General features: G+C 48.1%; 1 protein-coding gene across 3 annotated transcripts; it reads left to right on the top strand.

Annotated features, from left to right (window-relative positions):
• The first annotated feature begins 12,460 nt into the window (after positions 1-12,460).
• On the top strand, positions 12,461-18,522 carry PRRG3 (proline rich and Gla domain 3). Of its 3 annotated transcripts, none has more exons than XM_032757769.2 (4): positions 12,461-12,599; positions 16,126-16,163; positions 17,338-17,498; positions 17,847-18,522. In XM_032757769.2, the coding sequence occupies exons 2-4, from the start codon at positions 16,157-16,159 to the stop codon at positions 18,372-18,374; spliced, it is 696 nt and encodes a 231-aa protein (XP_032613660.1). In that variant the 5' UTR covers positions 12,461-12,599; positions 16,126-16,156; the 3' UTR covers positions 18,375-18,522. The 3 variants fall into 3 exon arrangements, with proteins under 3 accessions (XP_032613660.1, XP_032613664.1, XP_032613661.1); XM_032757773.2 differs by lacking the exon at positions 12,461-12,599 and adding an exon at positions 12,834-12,868; XM_032757770.2 differs by lacking the exon at positions 12,461-12,599 and adding an exon at positions 15,981-16,007.
• The last annotated feature ends 305 nt before the right edge of the window (positions 18,523-18,827 follow it).

Raw genomic sequence — 18,827 nt, 5'->3', positions numbered from 1 at the left:
TCTTTAGCTTTCTAAGCAGCTAATCATATAATTTGTAAGTAATAACACATTTTTATAGTGGGGCATTTCTAATAGGTTTGCATCTTGTTTCTTGTCCAAATCTTACTGCATCACTTTAAGTAAGATCCCCTTCCTTGTTTTAAGTAAGATCCCCTTCCTTGTTTTAAGTAAGATCCCCCTCCTTGTCATAAGTGCTCCTAACAACACAGCACATCTTAACATCTTAATCTGTACTTATATGTTGTTGTGTCTAATAGGTAAGTGAATACATGCACTGAAACAGATTGAATGAGTAACTGTGTGGCTTTTGCTCTCCCCTCTGAACTACAAGTATCATAAAGTGGGGACAGTGATTGAGTTCGGGCAACAAGGTGGACAGTCATTCGATGTCTATTGAAAAAAAAAGAAGGAAATAAATGAAGATGCTTTAATAGAAGCATGTAATGGCTTGTTGAGTGGAGGTAAAACATGACAACAGGACCATTTCCAGGTGAAAGGGGAGTGTCAGCACAGGTTTCTACTGGATCTCAACTCTAAATGGATGTCGCCAGGTAGAGAAGCGGGGTGCACATTACAGGGAGAGGAAGCAGCCATGGCAAAGGCCAAGGAGCTATGGAAGCCTTATAAACCCCACCTCGCTAGATGGGCTGCCACACCTGTGGGCCTCTGGATTTCCTGTTTCCTCTAACCCTAAAACCACAAGAAAACTAAGAAACAAAGTGTGTGAATTATCTTTCTGATCCCTGTATGGATAGGTGGATGGGTGGATGGGGCTTTCTACGTTTAAAAGAAATGGAAAGAATCACGAAGGAAATACAAAGCAATACATTTATCTACATTAAAATAGTAAACTTCTGCATGTCAAACATATAAGCACCAATAAGAGGCAAACCAAAGCATAAATATGTGCTATATAATGTGCAAAGAACATATGAGAATTAATTTAAAAACACTAAGATTGCAACAGAAAAATGAGGCCACACAGTTAATGCACAGGAAATAAGGAAAATGGTGAATGAACATGAGAAAATATAAGCTTGATTAAAAATGCAAACTAAAACAATGAAATACTAATAAATTTTGCAAGGACTATTAAATTGCGATATTTCCTGCTGGCAAGGGTGAAGTGAAATGAACACTTTTATGCACTGGGATGTGGTACAACCTTGTTGTATAGCAAATCAGATCTACAGAGTAAAGCCTCTTAAAGGCTCATATTCTTTAAACCAGTAATTTTATTGCTAGAGATCTATAATTCTGCTTTTAAAAGTGGGTAAATATTTATAAAAAGATATTCATTTTCAGCATCAATTACAGTAATAAAAAGTAGAAACAGCATGAGCCCCCAATTACCTGAGGAATTCTTAGATAAATTTTGAAACCTCCATAAAATGGAATACTTTGCATCCATTAAAAATACTGCAAATAAACAAAAGTCATTTAATAAAATTTAACTTCTATTTCTGATTAAAATGACAAATAGTAGTGAACTAGGAATCAAATGATTCTTTCACAATATGATGCATCCAGTGTATCGTAACCAATGGTAAATGTTGGTGTAAATCGAATCACAAGAGGCATTGCCCTGAAAGCTAGGGACAGGATCTCGTAGTAAGATTATGTCAAGAAACAAATAGCATACATACTGAAATGGACGAGACACGTTCATCATTATTTGCAAATTCTATACTCATCCTTTAGAAAACTAAACATGTTTAACTAAGAAACGTTTTTAAGCAAAGCTGATAGTTACAGGTAATTTTACAAAAATCAGCATCTTTTTCACAAACTAGCAATAACCAGTTGGCAACTATAATGGAAATCACAATTGCAACAACAACAACAACAACAACAACAAAATATATATATATATATAACAACTATGCATGAAATATTTTAAAATGTGCAACATCTAATCTATAAGAAGAAAACTAGAAAACTTACCTAGGAATATTAAACAAGATATAGGAAAATATTAAGAACACCAAGAGACTGATTGAAAAGATCTATATTGTAAAGATACCAGTTTTTCCCAATTTTAATCCAAAAATTTAATACAATTGTAACCAAGATATCAATGGTATTTCTTCTTTTGTAACTTTATGAAACTATTCTAGAGGTTAGATAACAGAATAAAAAAGCAATAATGAATAAGCAGTAATGAACAAGAAAATTGGAGAGAAAGAAGCAGAAATGATTAGGGACAAGAGGAGAGAAGGTAATTGATCCACTAGATAATAAAAGTTGTGCTAAAGCTACGCTGGTTTCAACAGTGTATTACTGACATAGGAAGAGACGGGCTATAGCAATGGACTAGACCAGAAACAGAACCAATAATATACAAAAAAGAAATACCTGGTAAAACTAGTGCTTCCATCAGTGTGGAAGAATTGTGGCTCCAAAATAGCTTTAAAGACAGATCTGAATGGTGGCTCTCTGGTCAGTAGGGAGGGGAGAAGATTCTTAAAGGCTGAGGAAATATTAATTGTCCATATGAAAGAGACACTGAGAGGGTGGTTAATGGATATTAAGTCTCCCAAGCTACCCCTTCTCTCCAACAGTGGTGGAGAAATAACAGTTCCCAAACAGAATAAACACTTAGAAAAATACAGTTAATCCCTAGCTTAAATCTTAAGCCAAATTCAATTTCATACAGGGATTAAAAATTTACACATTATCTAATGAAAACATAAAAAGGTAGGTGAAAATAACAAATATTTTAAATGTTGAAAGTGGAGAAAACCAAAGCATGAAAGCAAAGGGAGAAAGTGGTGAAATGTCCAAGTTGCATGTACAAGCAGGTCCATAACAGCATTGTCTACAATGGTTATAAAAAAGGAAATAGGTAAAGAAGTATTAGTTCAGCCATACTCTGTACTGCCGTGACAAAGAGAGACGCCCATGAGATCGCGAGATATTGTTAAGGGCAAAAAGGCAGTTCACAATTCCTTTGTGTGTGTGAAAAAAATGTACGTGAAAGAAAACATACAGAAGGGTAGAAAACATACAGAAGGATAGATAGGAAAGTACTAAAGTGATTCTCAACAGATCAGGGGATTATGGGTGAATTTTAACTTTCTATTTCATGTATTTGTGTTTTGCCTGAATATTTTATAATGTATACTTTATGAATTTTATAATTAGATAAAAAAGGAAATTAAAAAACTTTTTACAGTGTATGAAATAAATGATGTAAAATTGAAATTGTAGAGTGAAAAGTAAAGTGATATGTAAACATTTTAATAATGGCTTTCTCTGGCTGATGGAATTGTGAGTGGTCATTTTCAAAATTGCCACCATGAGAGCATATTATTTTTAGAATCAGAACAAAAAGATACATATATAATTCCTATGCTACATGGTGTGGAATGATATGAGAAAGGCAGAAGGGAGCTGAGGTTACAGAAATGTACAAGACAGAAATGTCCCTGCCCTCATGAGACCAATAATCTGGTGGGAAAGACAGACCAATCACAAGGAAATATGAGTGAATCAGAAAAATGTCGGAGGGCAAATGCTCTGGAGGAAAGAAAACAGGATCTGAGATACAATGTAGAAGGGGATGAGCTATTTGCAGAGTATATCTGGGAAGGCTCCTTTGAGGTTGTGACATTAGAGCAAAAAGCTAAAAGGCAAGAGGGAGCCAGCTATAGAAAATTTAAGGGAGAATCATCTGAGCTAATCTATCACTCTTTTATGGTGATATTTGATGTAGACACACTGAGCTTCTGTCAGATTCCTGTGTCCCTAGTTCCACAGGACAGTGCCAAACCAAAGATCAGATTATGGGCAACACAAGAGATGGGTGCTCTGTTGCTAAGGAGCCAATACCATACTAAAAACTATACTCTAAGGTAGGGAGGGAGGTGTCTTAGTCCATTTGGGCTGCTATAACAAAACACCTTAGACTGAGTAACTTATACACAGCACAAATTTATTGCTCACAGTTCTGGGGGCTGGAAAACCCAAGATCAAGGCACCAGGAGATTCAGTGTCTGGTGAGGGCTGTCTTCGGATGGCTCTGTTTTCATGGCCTGATCATCCCTTAAAGTCCCATCTCTTAGTACTATCACATCACATTGTTAATCAGGTTTCAACATATGAATTTTCTGAGGGACATAAATATTCAGATCAAAGCAGGGGGCTAGGTGGAAGGTCCCATCCCTCACTAGAACCAGGGAAGTGGGTGAAGAATTGCTTCATGATAGCCTTGCATAATGGAAAGGAGAGTGGAAAAGGGTCTTGTGGCAGCTCCTCACAGGACTTCCCATCTTCTGACATTCCTGGGAGGATCATCAGGCACTCCGCCAAGACTGGACTCAGACTGTGGTTGAGCCTTGCCTCTGTGGCCTGAGTGAAATCTTTCCCTTGCACTCCTTGTGCCTCATACATGCCAACCACACTTTTGTCCCAGGGCCTTTGCACGTGCCATTTCCTTTTACAAGAATACTCTTCTCCCAGTTATCTACACAGCTATCACCGTTATTCCTTTAAATGCTTCTCGAATGTTACTTCTCAGTGAGTCCTTCCCTGACCAACTAGTTTAAAACTGCAATCCAGAGGCAGAGCAGGAGGGCCAAATAGAAAACTCTACTGATCATCCTCTCTGCAGGAACACTGAAATGAACAACTGTCCACACAAGAAAAGCACCTTCATAATAACTGAAAATCAGGTGAGCAATCACAGGTCCTGGTTTGATAAGAACCAAAAATCAGGTGAGTAATTATTGTTCCTAGTTTTAACTTGATATCACTGAAAGAGGCACTGAAGAGGGTAGGAAAGACAGTCTTGAGTCACCAATGCCACTTCTCTCCCATCCCCTGGCAGTGGCCATTAGTCTGGTGTGGAGAAAGAATCTCTGAACCTGGTGGAGGGAGAGTGCAGTGATTGCGAGATTTTACATTGAAACTCAGTGCTGCCTTGTCAAGTGGAAAGCAACACCGGGCGCAGCTCAGCTGGCACCTATGTAAGGAGCATTTAAACCAGCCCTAGCCAGAGGGGAATAACGCATCCCAACAGTTAGAACCTGAGTTCTGGCAAGCCTCACCACTCTGGGCTAACATTCTGGGGTTCTAAATAAACTTGAAAGGCAGTCTAGGCCACAAGGACTGCAATTCCTGGGCAAGGCCTGGTGCTGAATCAGGCCCAGAATCAGTGAACTTGGAGTGCACATGACCTAGTGAGATGCCAGCTGACGTGGGCTAAGGAGTGCTTATGTCATCCCTCCACTAACCCCAGGCAGCACAGCTTGCAGCTCCAGGAGGAGAGGGAAGAGTAAAGAGGACTTTGTCTTGAAACTGGTATACCAGCTCAGCCACAGCAAATTAAAGTACCAAGCAGAGTCCTGAAGCCCCTGTGGGTCATAGCTCCTGGACAACATTTCTCGACCCACCCTGGGCTAGAAGGGAACCCACTGCCCTGAAGGGAAGGACCCAGTCCTGGCAGAATTCAACAGCTTCTGACTAAATAGCCCTTGGTTCTTGAATAAACATCAACAGCAGCCAGGCAGCAGTCACCACAGACCTTTGGCAAAGCACAGTACCATGCTGGCTTTAGGTGTGACCCAGAACATCCCCAGCTGTGGTGACTATGAGGAGGGACTACTTTTGCTTGAGAAAAGGAGAGGGAAGAGTAAAGCAGACTTTGTTTTGCAGCTTATGTACCAACTCAGCCACAATGGGGTAGAGCACCAAGGAGGCTCATGAGATTACCAATTTCAGGCCTTAGTTGTTGGACAGCATTTCTGGACCTGCCCTGAGCCAGAGGGGAGCTCACTGCCATGAAGGGAGAGTCCCAGGCCTGGCAGTATTCAACATCAGATGATTAAACAGCCCTTGGACCTTGAAGGAACATCAGTGGTAGCCAGACTGTATTTGTCGTGGGCCTTGGGTGGTGGTAGCCATGGGGAAGGCATGACCTCTGCTTGGGGAAAGAGGAGGCAAGAATGGGAAGGACTTTGTCTTGTGGCTTGGGTGCCAGCTCATCCACAGTAGAATAGAGCACCAGGTAGATTCCTAAAGTTTCTGAGTCCAGGCCCTGGCTCCCTGATGGCATCTCTGGACCCACCTGGGACTGTAGGGACTTGCTGCCCTGAAGGGAAGGATACAAGCCTGGCTGGCTTCACCACCTGCTGATTGCAGAGTCCTAGGGCCTTGAGCAAACATAGGCAGTAGACAGACAGTGGTTATCACAAGCCTTGAGTGAGGCACCAGTGCCATTCTGGCTTCAGGTGTGATCCAGTGCAGTCCCAATTGTGGTGGCCACAGGGGTGCTTGTGTCATCTCTCCCTCAGTTCCAGGCAGCTCAGCACAGATACATATCTACACACACACACACATACACACACACACACACACACACACACACACAGAGAGAGAGAGAGAGAGAGAGACTGACAGACTTCATATCTTTGGGAGAAATTAAGGAAAGAAAACAAGAGTCTCTGCCTGGTTATCCAGAGAATTCTTTTGGATCTTACCCAAGACCACCAAGGTGATACCTTTACAAGTCTGAAAGCGCCACAGTGTTACTGGGCTTGAGGTGCCCCCTGATGCAGATATGGCTGCAGTAACCAAACACTTAGATCATAACACCCAAATCCCTTTGAATACCTGGAAAGCCTTCCCAAGAAGGATGGGTACAAACAAGCCCAGATTGCAAAGACTAGAATAAATACTTAACTCTTCAATGCCCAGACACTGACTAACATCCATAAGCATCAAGACCTTCCAGGAAAACATGACTTCACCAAATGAACTAAATAAGGCACCAGGGATCAATCCCAGAGGGACAGAGATATGTGACTTTTCAGATTGAGAATTCAAAATAACTGTTTTGAGGAAACCCGAAGAAATTCAAGATAACACAGAGAAGGAATTCAGAATCCTACCAGATAGACTTTAAGAGATTGAAATAATTTAAAAGAATCAAGCAGAAAATCTGGAGCTAAAAAATGCAACTGGCATACCAGAGAATGCACATTGCTCTTTAATAGCACAATTGATCAAGCAGAAGAAAGAAATAGTGAGCTTGAAGATAGGCTATTTGAAAACACACAGTCAGAGGAGACAAAAGTAAAAAGAATAAGCACGTGCTTATGTGTAGGTTGGGATCCAGGGTGTGTGTGGGTGGGAGGATGGCAAAGTTTTTGGTAATTTCAATATCTGCATAGATAATTCTACTCTCTGATCTCCTACTCCCTTGACCTACTCTCCACTGGTGCTCTTGCCCTGTTCTCTACCTCAGCCACTTCCTTCTACACTCATCCTAAGACCTGGTTGACATCTATAACCACCATCTCTCCAGAACCTCCATTTCATGCATCCAGCTCTCCAACCACCAGCTCACTCCTTTTAGTATTACGACAGTCCTCTGACCCCTATGGGGACCCTCAGACCAAAGATTCTACTGTTGATTTCACTCTCCTTCACCAAACCCTGCTTCTGTCCTTACCTCCCTCCTTACCCAGCCTAAAATCCATGGTCAATCATTATCTTTTCTCCCTTGAATCCACATAAAACTACTGTGTCCCTCCATTATATCCCTGTACTCATCTGGCAAAACCCCAACCCTGATGAAATCCAACTCTACCTACTCTAAATCTCCACAAGAACAATTGAATATGGTTGGAGAAAGCCATGCACATATGTTGAGTAGTTTCACTTTAAAATAATGACCATCAACCCTCAAGCGGGCCCTCCATGCAGCCCAGAAATCACGCTACAGTTCCACAGAACATCCACTCTCCTGGCTCCCAGAAGAAGACTATTTCAAGCCTTCTCTCCTCAAACCACTGACATCCCTCACCTCCAACTCCCAACTGGTGGCTTGGCTTTCTGTGTCACTGGGAAAATAGAAGCCATCAGAAGAGAACTTTTCCAAGCTCTGCCATCGCCTCTCCCACTTACCTACATCTGTGTCTCTCCCTCCTGCGTCACCAATTTTTCCCACGTTACTGGCACATTAACATACAAACACGTTACCGGGCTGGAATTTATCCCATATTTTAAAAATACTTTTATCTTGTCCTCTCATATCCCTACCACCCCCAACCCCAGCTTCTCTGTTCTCCTTTACAACAAAACCCCTTACAATACTTGTCAATCATTGGGCACTCGCTGTTTTCAATTCCTTTTTTCCTACTCTTGTCCCTCCACATTTTCCTGGAAATGGCCCCTGTAAAGACATTCATGACCTCCACGTCGACAGACATAATGCTCAATTCTTTGTCCTCTTCTTATTTGTCCAGTCCATAGGATTGGAATAGCTGCTCACTGTCTCTTTCCTGATACACTTTCTGCAGTTGTCTCTATGTCTTGCTGCACCCATCGCTCCTTACTGGCTCCCTTGCTGGCTCTTCCTTGTCTAAATGTAGCATTGCCTGGGGCTTTGTTCTGAGGCTGGTTTGCTATCTCTACATTCATTATCCTGTGGATGATCCGATCCAATCTCATGACTTGTAATATGAATGAAATGTTACTCATTCTGTGATTATATCTCCAGCCTTGATAGTGCCCCTGAACTTCACACATGTCTACATAACCCATTCCATCACTGTTTTTCTTATCTCAGTTAAAGGGCCTCCATCCTTCCTGTTCCCTTGACTGAAAACCTTAGTGCCATAATTGATTTCTGTCTCTGTCCTAGCTCAACTCCAAACTGGCATCAAACCCTAATGACTCTTCCCTCAAAATCAATCTTGAATCTGCTTGCTTCTTACCACCTCCACTGCATTGCCTGTTGTAAAATAGAAATCAGATCGTGGTAACCATTGACTCAGAATCCTCACTGTCTCTCCACATGACTCTGACTAGTAGCCAAAGTCCTGACAGTGGTCTACAAGGCCCTGCATGATCTCTCGCTACCCCCATCTTAACTACTCTGACCTAGTTGCCTACCATCCTCCTCTCTGGCTTGCTTCACTTCAGCACAGCAGCCTCCTGCGTAACCCTAGAACATGCTAAGCTTCTGCTCCCAGGGCTCTTGCACTTGTGAATTTCCCGACCTGGAATAGAATGGCCCCTCACCTCTTTCAAATCTTGGTTCAAATGCCATCTTCTCAGTGGGACATTCCCTGACTACCTTATTTGAAATCGCTGCTTCACTTTTTCTTCATGGCACCAATCATCATCTAGCATCCTGTATCTTTGACTTGTTTTTCTTTTTTGTGTGTCTAATATCCATGAGGTTAGGAGTTTTTATTTAATTTTTTGGCTTCTGTAATCCCAAGTCCTAGAACAGTGGACAGCACGTAGTATTGCCGAGTAAATACTTGATGTAGGAGTTGGTTCAGTCTGTCTTAACAAAGTAGGTACTGTGGACTGGGTGGCTTGAACAATAGAAATGTATTGTCTTCCAGTTCTGGGGGCTGGAAGTCTGAGATAAAGGTGTGGGCAGGGTCGGTTTCTCCCGAACCTCTCTTGGTGGCTTGTGGATGGCCACACTCTCCCTGTGTCTCCACATAGTCATTCCTCTGTATGTGCCTGTGTCTTAATTTCCTCTTCTTATAAGGACTCTAGTCACCCTAGATTAAGGCCCAGCCTAATAACCCTATTTTACCTTAACAACCTCTTTAAAGGCCCTATTTCGAAGTATGATCACATTCTGGAGTACTGGGGATTAGGACTTCAACATGAATTTGCAGAGGGACACAACTCAATCCATGACACCTGATTAACTTGTTGATCGGTTTGCAGAGATGGAATGAGTCTCTTACAGGGTAAGGATCAATGCTTAGGCTCAGTCAGGACATAAAAGGTTGCGAGCAGCAGAGCTCAGATAAAGTTATCCGTTCAATTCTGGAATGGATGAGTGTTGGGGAAAGAGTGGAAACTCTGGGAGTAAATGAGGTTGGCAGAGACTGCTCCTCTTAGCCAAAGGGTGAGGCACAGGGATGGGGCTGGGGAGGGGCAATGTGGAGGAAGGTAATGGAATTGGTGGTGATGAGACATGAGGAAAGAGGCAACTGGTCAAGGCTTGCAGAGGGGAGAAGGTGAGGAGTCACAAGTGGTGGGTGATTGAGAATTCTGTTCCCTGGGATAGGATCGGGGATATTGGAAATGCCATCCATAGGCACGATGGCTTACATACTTTATGGGACCCAGTGAAAGTGAAAATGAAGGCCTCTTGCTCAAAAAGCATTAGAATTTCAAGATGGTGATAGCACAGCCTGAGCCAAGTGTCCAGAGCCCTCTTAAGCACAGGGCCGTGTCTGACTCCATGGGTCATACACCCACAATTCCGGCTCTGCCAAATGAGATTTGGAACAGAAGTGGGGGCGGGTAAGAAGGCAATGAAGGCCTTCCCAGCCCCAGCCCCTCCAGCCTCAGCTTTACAAGTCTCTAGAGAGCACCAGCTGTGGATGAGGCTCCGTGCGAGATGCTAGGGACACAGGAAGAGACAAGGTCCCTGGCCCCAAGAGAGGAGGCAAGTGTGCACATAAGTGAGCTACCAAATGAACACAAGGTAGCTGGATGCAGGCCAGCTGATGTACATTAAGCTCACACTTAAGCGCCAGGCACATTCTATGTGATTAGCTCCATTACCCGCTTAGCAATTCTTTGAGGCGGGCACTGTTAGCATCATTCTCATCTGAAAGGTAAGGAAACCGAGATGCAGAGAGGTCAAACACTTGCTGGAGATAATAGAGCCTATTATGTAGTACCACCAAGAGGTGCAGCAGGCAGTACGCTCCAGAGGCACTGCTATTCCTCCTCCCCCACCTTGCTATCCACCGAGGCCCCCATGTTCGTAGTCTCTGCAGATAGTCCTGAGTGGAATGGCGGACTGGGGTGCAGGGAGGATCCTGCAAGACCTCACAGTAGAGATGTCATGCATACTGTGTGGGAAGAATGAATGCAAGTGCTGCAGGTCCACAGTGGGAGGAAAGGCATTCTGGGCAGTGGGAAGTAGAAGGAGCCTCATGTTGCTGGAGCCAGAAGCCAAAGTGGGAGTGCCAGAAGGAGGGCAGAGGCCATAGACCCTTGTGCACATACTGGAAGAGCTGCTTTTTTAACAGTCAGGTGTACAAGGGTCTACGCGGTGTTAAGATCAGGATAGGAACATGCTGGTGGGCTAGGAAACTCAAGAGGTTAGTTCCAGAAGAGCCTGTGGAATTCTTCCCCACAGGCTCCGGAGGCATGGGGGAAGGCCATAGAAGAGCTGTGGTGGGTAAGGAAGATTCCTGCAGCCGTGGAATAGCAAGCAAGCTAGGGAAGAACTCTAACAGGAGGCAGAAATGGAAGGGAAAGCACCATGCGGGGAGAGAAGTGTAGGGGCGGGCATCGGGGGAGCTAGGGGAGCCAGGCCCTGGGGGTTGGAGGGGAGGCGGCCGGTGGCAATAAAGGCCTTCTCCCACTCCTCTTCCTTCCGCGCCCTGGCAAGGCAGGTTGCTAATACCCGCCCTGGGATAGGGGTGGGAGTGGTTCTGGAACCGCCTTCTGAGACTCATTCCCATCAAAAGCAACACTTGGGGTGGAGGGAGGAAGAGGACGCCAACCCCAGTGCCTGGCCGGGTTCTAGATGTGCAGAGAACAAAAAGGAACCCTGAAAACCCAGCATCTCCTTCTCGGAGGGAGCCTTTCCCAGACCCAGAACCTCAGCCCACCCGGAACCCCCTTGCCCCTCTCTTAGCAGTGGACCTGTCATGTGGTTCCTCCCGGACTAGTGCAATCTCTGCTATGCGTCTTGTCCTGCCGTGCTAAACCTCTCACAGTGCGGCCTCCGAAGGAGCCCCCACCTAGCCCTCCTTGCAGTCGCGGAAGATTCCTTCTCCCCTTACTGAGCCTTAGTTTTCCAAACCCATTTCCTCCTTCAACTCGCTGCAGCCTCGCGAGTGAGGCAGAATTCTCCCCATTTCTCGGACTTTGCAGGAGAGAAGCCTGCCTTCCCGGGGCAGGGTGGGGGTAGGTAAGTGAGGAAGTCAAGGTCACCCAGTCATTGGCGGAACGCGGCCTCGACTCGGCCCTTCTTCCGAGGGCCCTGTGGATCCCTGGCAAGGCAGGCCTAGGTTGCAGGCCAGCTCCCCTCTCTTTTCGGTGGCCCCAGGAGCCCGGCAGGCCTGAATGGCAGGTGAGCCCGGGGTGGGGACAGGACGCGGGTTGGGCTGCGCAGGGACGCCTGGCGCGCGGGCCTTGGGAGCGGCCGCCCGAGCTCCCTGCTGCGCCGTATCTTCCGAGGGCCCACGCCTTGGGTCACGACTGGACCAGGGCTTCGGCCAAGGGTCCTCTGTGTGCCCCAGGCCCGCCAGTCAGGCCCCGCCCCCGGCGGCACGGGCGGGGGCAGGGGCGGCGCCGGCAGAGTGGGGCGCGGGCGCGCGGTGCTCGGTGCGCGCCGCCGCCCCTCCGGCCCAGCTTGCCCGCCCGCTCTCCCAATCCCCTCGGCCCACTCCGTCGCCCCCACCCCTCCTTCCTCCACTCGGCCAGGCGGCCGGCAGCCCGGTGCGCGGGGCAGCGCGACGATTGCGGCCTGGCGATCGGGGCACTGCGGTCGTGGCGCGCGAGGCGCGGGGCGCGAGGCCAGCCCTGGCGCGGCGGGGTGTGGGGGGCGGGCAGCTGCGGAGCCCCCAGAGGAGAGCAGGGGCAGGCAGAGGGGTGCCGAGGTAATGGGCAGGGCCTGGGCGCCCGGCTGCGAGGGGCGGGGGCTCCAGGCGCACTTCGGCCCTGGAGGGGCGGGCGACAGGGTGCCCGGGGCGGTGGGAGGGCAGCGGGGAGGGGAGGAAGGGAGGGAGGAGACGGCTGGGCCGGACCTGGGGGCTTGGCCGACGGGGAGCAGGTGGGCGGGGACAGGGCCCCTGCTGGAAGAGGCGCAGCAGCGAGGTGGCGGGCTGCGTGCGCAAACAGGGCGGCCGCCTTCTGGGCCCGGAGAACGGTGAGGCCATTTGGGTTGGGTGTCCCAGTCCCGAGGGCACGGTTCTGTATCCAGGGCCAGCGAGCTGGGTGCAGGGCATTGTTGGGGAGGGAAGATCTAGAGGCCCGGCCCGGCCAAGGTGATGGGGGGTCTTGAGCAGACCCGGGAGAAGAGTGTTGCTGGGTCAGGGCGCTGGTGTCCAGCGAAGGTGGGCGAGGACAGGCACTTTCAGGGCTGGCCTGAGTGGAAAGGGACAAGGGGGCCCCAGAGTTTGAGTTTGAGCATAATTTGGGAGTTGTCGTGTCACTGGGTGGGTCGATGAGTCATGCGATTTGGAGAACCCTTTCCTGGCGATCAGTTCTGAGGGATGCAAATAAAGTCTAGGGTTTGGAGAAGTGGTTTGGAGGCCACGTCTTGGGACCAGGTGCTCTGGTGGTCATCAGGCTTCATGTGAGGGACTTTGGGAGTTGTGTCCCAGAGGGCTGAGATTCAGAAGCTTCAGTCTGGGGTGGAGTTAAGTAAGGTCTTTGTGGTGGCCAGTTCCCTGCCTTCCTTCCTTTCCAGGCTGTCAGGATTCAGCTGTGTTCCTGCGGGGAGTGGGTTAAAAATTCCTTCCGCCTACAGTCAGCTTTACAGTATCCACCAGGGGCAGGAGGGACATACACATGTGTGGCTGCAGCATCATTCTCTGTCGTGGAGCCCTCACGATGCTTCCTTATTGTTGCCATAGTAACTGTCTATTGATGGTGTATTTATAGGGGAAGGAGCAGGCGCTACATTTTGGGGAGGGAGGGGGAAGAGGCCTCATGGCAGGCAGCAGCAGCAGTGAAGGTGGCTACAGAATTGCTAATGGAGTGGGCCATGCCATGGGAACTGTTTTGGGGGTGTTCCTGGCTCGACTGAAGCTTAAAAACAAACTGATGACTTTAGCAGGTGCGTCAGGATAACATGTATTCGGGTCTATGATAGGTGTCACATATAGCCACCTTTGACCAAGGCTAGGTGTGTGGGGGACAAAAGATGGATATATGTAATCTATTATGTAAATTTTTCCCCATTTTAAAAAAAAACACTGCAGTTTCCTTTGATAAGCAATGCAATATATTTTTCTCTCTTCCCTTATTAAGACTATATGCATTCTTCTCAAACCCAGATACAACAGCTCCATTTTTCTTCAATCAAAAAATCCTTGCCATGAGGCATACTATATCCACACCCTCACCACATAAAGCTTAGGTATCCATAATGCAAGCAGAATTTTGAGATCGTATTCCATCTTGGTTCTGACAAACATTGAGGGCCAACTGTCTCACAAGGCAGGCCCATCTGTTGACAAATTCACATGTTGATGGTTTTGAGAGGGATTGTTGCAGGGTTCAAAAGAGAAAGCCCCTTGACGTGGCGTTTCCACAAATAGATGTCAGATTTGCTGTTTTACTTTTAATTTTCTTTTCTTTCTTTTCTCTCTTTCTCTCTTTCTTTCTCTCTTTCTTCCTCCCTTCCTTCCTTCCTTCCTCCCTTCCCTTCCCTTCTTTCCTTCCTCCTTCCCTTCCCTTCTCCTTCCTTCCTTCCTTCCTTCCTTCCTTCCTTCCTCCCTCCCTCCCTCCTTCCCTCCCTCCCTCTCCCCCTCTCTCCCTCTCTCCCTCTCTCCCTCTGTTGCTCTCTTTCTCTCTTTCTTTCTTTCTGGCTTTCTAGCCCAGGCTGGAGTGCAGTGGCGCAATCTCAGCTCATTGCAATCTCCGCCTCCCTGGTTCAAGTGATTCCCCTGTCTCAGCCTCCTGAGTAGCTGGGACTACAGGCATGCACTGCAGCACGCCTAACTAATTTTTGTATTTTTAGTAGAGATGGGGTTTCACCATTTTTTGGTCAAGCTGTTCTCAAATTCCTAACCTGAGGTGATCCGCCCGCCTCAGCCTCCCAAAGTGTTGGGATTACAGGCATGAGCCACCGCGACCAGCCTAAATTATTGATTTATATCCTAACTGTTTGCCAAAAGGATTAGGTGGCATATTATAAATGCACAATAAGACACTGGAAACATAAATAGAAAGCTGTGTACCACATCGCAGGACAGAAGCATATGTGCTTAACAGCTGGGCTTCCAGGTTGCCTGTGCTTGACTGGCAATAGCGACGCTGAACTTCCTGGCAGCCTAGGCAAAAAGGAGGGCTCAATGGATTCCACAGTTCACGTGTCTTGCATCCAGTTAGTCATAAAACCAGAGCTTCTGCTTGGGGAGGGGAGCAGTGGGGTGATTGCTCCCAGATGTGGACAGCTCAGCAAGGGCTCTAGAATGTGTGTATGAGTGGGCGTGTGTATTGTGGGGAGGGACAGAGGGAGCAGTGTGCTGTGACCATGGTTTAAGTACTGGCTGGATAGCTCCTTAGCAGGAGAAAGGTTTTGTGACAATAGCTCACATTAGGGGCAACTCTTCTAGTTAGCATCTCAGTGTTGGTCATCTAAATTCATGTCTTGGTACTCTACTGCTATGGGCTTTAATGCAAAGAGAGAAGAGAGGCCTGGTTCCAGAAGATTCCAGGTATCTTGCCTCTTTGTCTGGTGTAGATGAACACAGCGGGTCACCTGAGTTTGGGCCTTCTGAATATGCCTGGGAATATGAAGAATGCAGCATTGTTGTGCATGGAGGATGAGACCCTGTAGATGATGTGCCCCCTGACAGTTGCTATAGGCTAGTCCCAGCAGGGCAGTGACTTTTGAGTTGGTTGATGCTGTGTTAGCTTTGTTTTCAGGGAACATGCTTGTCATTGGAGGTATCTGTGACTCACCATTGTGATCAAAATTAGTTGTGAATTCTGGTCTTGCCACTGTCACTGTTGATTTGCTTAACCTTGTCTGAGCCCGTCTCTCTGGGCTTTATTTCCTCATCTGTCTCTGAGGTCCTTTCCAATTGGAAGTTGCAAAGATTCATTGAGGGGAGCAAGGAAGGAGGAGCCTCAGCCTGTAGGAGCTTTCCTTTTTTAAAGAAAAAGGTCAACCCTTGGTTCTTATAGATGCTCAGAACATGTTCTTGGGGGAAAACGCTGAAAGGTTTGCTTTGGGCCCTACTGGGCCTGGGGAGGTCTCTGGAGAAGAGCTTGGGGCAGAAGGAGAAGCAGCGGAAGCTATGGGTGGCTGCATGGAGGACGATGCACCCCACAAGGTGCTGCTTCAACCTTTTGACCAGGCCAGTGGGAGGTGGGCACATCCCAGAGCCAAGAGTGTGCCCTGTAAATTTCTAGATGTGGTTTCACTGCAACTTTGCTTTTCTCTTACTCCAGAGAAGTGAGACCCTGCAGCTGAGGGAGCATCATGGCAGGTGAGTTTTTCCAGGCCCGGGCAGAGCCGTGGAGGGCCATGCCTAGGGGTTCATGAGTCAGGTTTCAAGTCCTTCCCAGCTTCCCTGCCCCCCACCCCCCAAGTGGGCCTGTAACCATTTTCCAAATGGCTGAGTAGCAGTTTTGCCCTCTCAACTCTTTGGCTCCCTTCTGGAGCATATGTCACTTGTAGATGTGTACCTGCCCAGGCTTCCCTGAGTGACACTAACGTGACAGGCCATAGGGCCTGGGGAAGGGTGCCTGCCTGCTGGCAAAGACATGCCAGCTTGGGCATCCAGGGGGAGTTGCTTTACATGGGAACCAGGAAGTCCCACCTCTAGATGAACAACAGGAGCAAACGTCACCTCTTCTTTCATCCTTCACAGTCTCAACTTAGGCTTATGTGGGTGCAGAGCTCAAGCTATTCTGGTCAGCCTGGTTGTAGCTGGGTCTCTGTCTCCGGAATAAGTAGATATGCCCACCATCCAAAGACGGTATTGTAGGGGGAGTCTGTGGCCCGTCTGTAAAGGCTTAGACTCTCCATCTGAACCCTGCTACTTCCCATCCCCAGAGGTGCGCTTAGGCTCATGTATGCCCACTTGTCTGATCTAGCCTAGGCTGGCTTTGCATTAGACTTTCTTGAACAAGACTATTGATGCCAGACCACCTGGTGGCACAGGTGGATGTTCAGGTGGAGGAACGCCACCCTGGTAGAGTCTTCTAGGATTATCTGGTATTAGTTCCACCAGTATCAGCCTTAAAGAGGAATACATTCTCATTGCAAGGGCTCCAACTTTCACTTTTCAAGGTGATGCAGAAGATACTGGAGATTTAGTCACTGAAGATTGCCTACTCACAATTCTTATTCTTTCTTGTTCCTGTACAACGTGCACTTTCCTTGTAGTTGGCTCCCATTTTCTTCCATGTAGCCAGGGGCCTGAGCCTTGTTGGGGCCATGGTATTCTAGACAGGTATATCATGGCACCATAGAATGTCAGCCCTTCCATCCCTTTTACAAAGGGCCGGCCATGTCCTTTGATCAGAAGCCTGGTGTCTTGCCTGCTCACTCGGCCTTGTTTCCCTGCATAATTATGCTTCAGTTGCTGGGCTGGGCCTGGTTTGAAGGAGCCTCTGGGCATCTCCCCACTCCAGGCCTCAGTAGGGCTCTCTCTTCAGTGTTTCTGGAGGCCAAGGATGCCCATTCGGTCCTGAAACGATTCCCTCGTGCCAATGAGTTCCTGGAGGAGCTGCGCCAGGGCACCATCGAGCGAGAGTGCATGGAGGAGATCTGCAGCTACGAGGAGGTCAAGGAAGTGTTTGAGAACAAAGAGAAAACGGCATGTACCACCCTGGGGCTGGTTCTGGGAGTAGGAGTAGCCTCAGGAATAGCAAGAACAGGCCCTGGTAATGCAGACGAATCAGAAGCCAGGAAAGACACCCAGCCTAAGGCATAGCCACTAGGGCCATCAAGGAGCAGCTAAAGTACGTACAGTCCCATTGCCTGACTCTTCCAGGGTCCTCCTCACTTGGAGCATTGTCCTTTGCCCTTGGTACATTCTGCTGCCTCTCTGGTAACTCACTGAGACAAGTCAGATGGGGAAGGGTAGGAAGCACCAGACTTACTGAAGGCCTCTGAGCCCACCTGGAACTTGAGCTTCTCTTAAGTACCACTTTTTCTTTTGCAGATGGAGTTCTGGAAGGGGTACCCAAATGCAGTCTACTCAGTTCGAGACCCCTCGCAGAGCTCAGATGCCATGTACGTGGTGGTACCCCTTCTGGGGGTGGCATTGCTGATTGTCATCGCCTTGTTCATCATCTGGAGGTGCCAGCTGCAGAAAGCGACCCGTCACCACCCCTCCTATGCTCAGAACCGGTACCTAGCCAGTCGCGCCGGGCACACCCTCCCCCGGGTCATGGTGTACCGGGGTACTGTGCATAGCCAAGGGGAGCCTTCTGGGCACCGAGAGGCAGCGAGCAGCCCCCAGGTGGTGCTGGGGCCCAGTCGGGGGGGCAGGACCACAGTCCGGCTCGAGAGCACCCTCTACCTCCCTGAGCTCTCTCTCTCCAGACTGTCCAGCACCACCCCTCCCCCCTCCTACGAGGAGGTGACTGCGCCCCAAGAGAGCAGCAGTGAGGAGGCCAGCGTGTCTTACAGCGACCCACCCCCAAAGTACGAGGAGATAGTGGCCGCCAACCCTGGCGCTGACAAGTAGTGGGACGTTTGTGCCCTGTCCTGGATGAACGCCTCTTTCCGAGGTCTCCTGTTTTCTTTTTAACTTTTTAAAGACTGTGCCACCACAAAACAGCCTTAGCCTCCTTGTTGCCAAATAATTCCCTAACCGTGGAGTTTTAGGAAGTCAGTTGTCAGAGATAGGTGGGGAGGGTGGGGGTAGGGACCACGCATGAGTCGAAGCCCCTGGGAAGAGCCAAAGGCCAAAGTGCCCAACTCTTTGGGATGACCCCCAAGCCTTCAACATCCTGTCTTTCTATCAGGAACTGGCTTCTCTTATGCCAAAGGAATAACCCCATTGAGTTGATTGTGGCCAGAATGTCCACAGGCCTGGCCCGGGGGCTGTGGGACTGGCTGGAGGCCTGTCTGTGTCTAGAGCTCTGGGCCACAGGGGTAAGGGAGGGAAGCCAGCCTTTCAGCACCCCTTACCCTCCAC

Source organism: Hylobates moloch, unplaced genomic scaffold, assembly GCF_009828535.3.
Source record: "Hylobates moloch isolate HMO894 unplaced genomic scaffold, HMol_V3 SCAFFOLD_7, whole genome shotgun sequence".
In the NCBI taxonomy this organism is placed as follows: domain Eukaryota; kingdom Metazoa; phylum Chordata; class Mammalia; order Primates; family Hylobatidae; genus Hylobates; species Hylobates moloch.
This window is presented reverse-complemented; position numbering and strand designations above follow the sequence as displayed.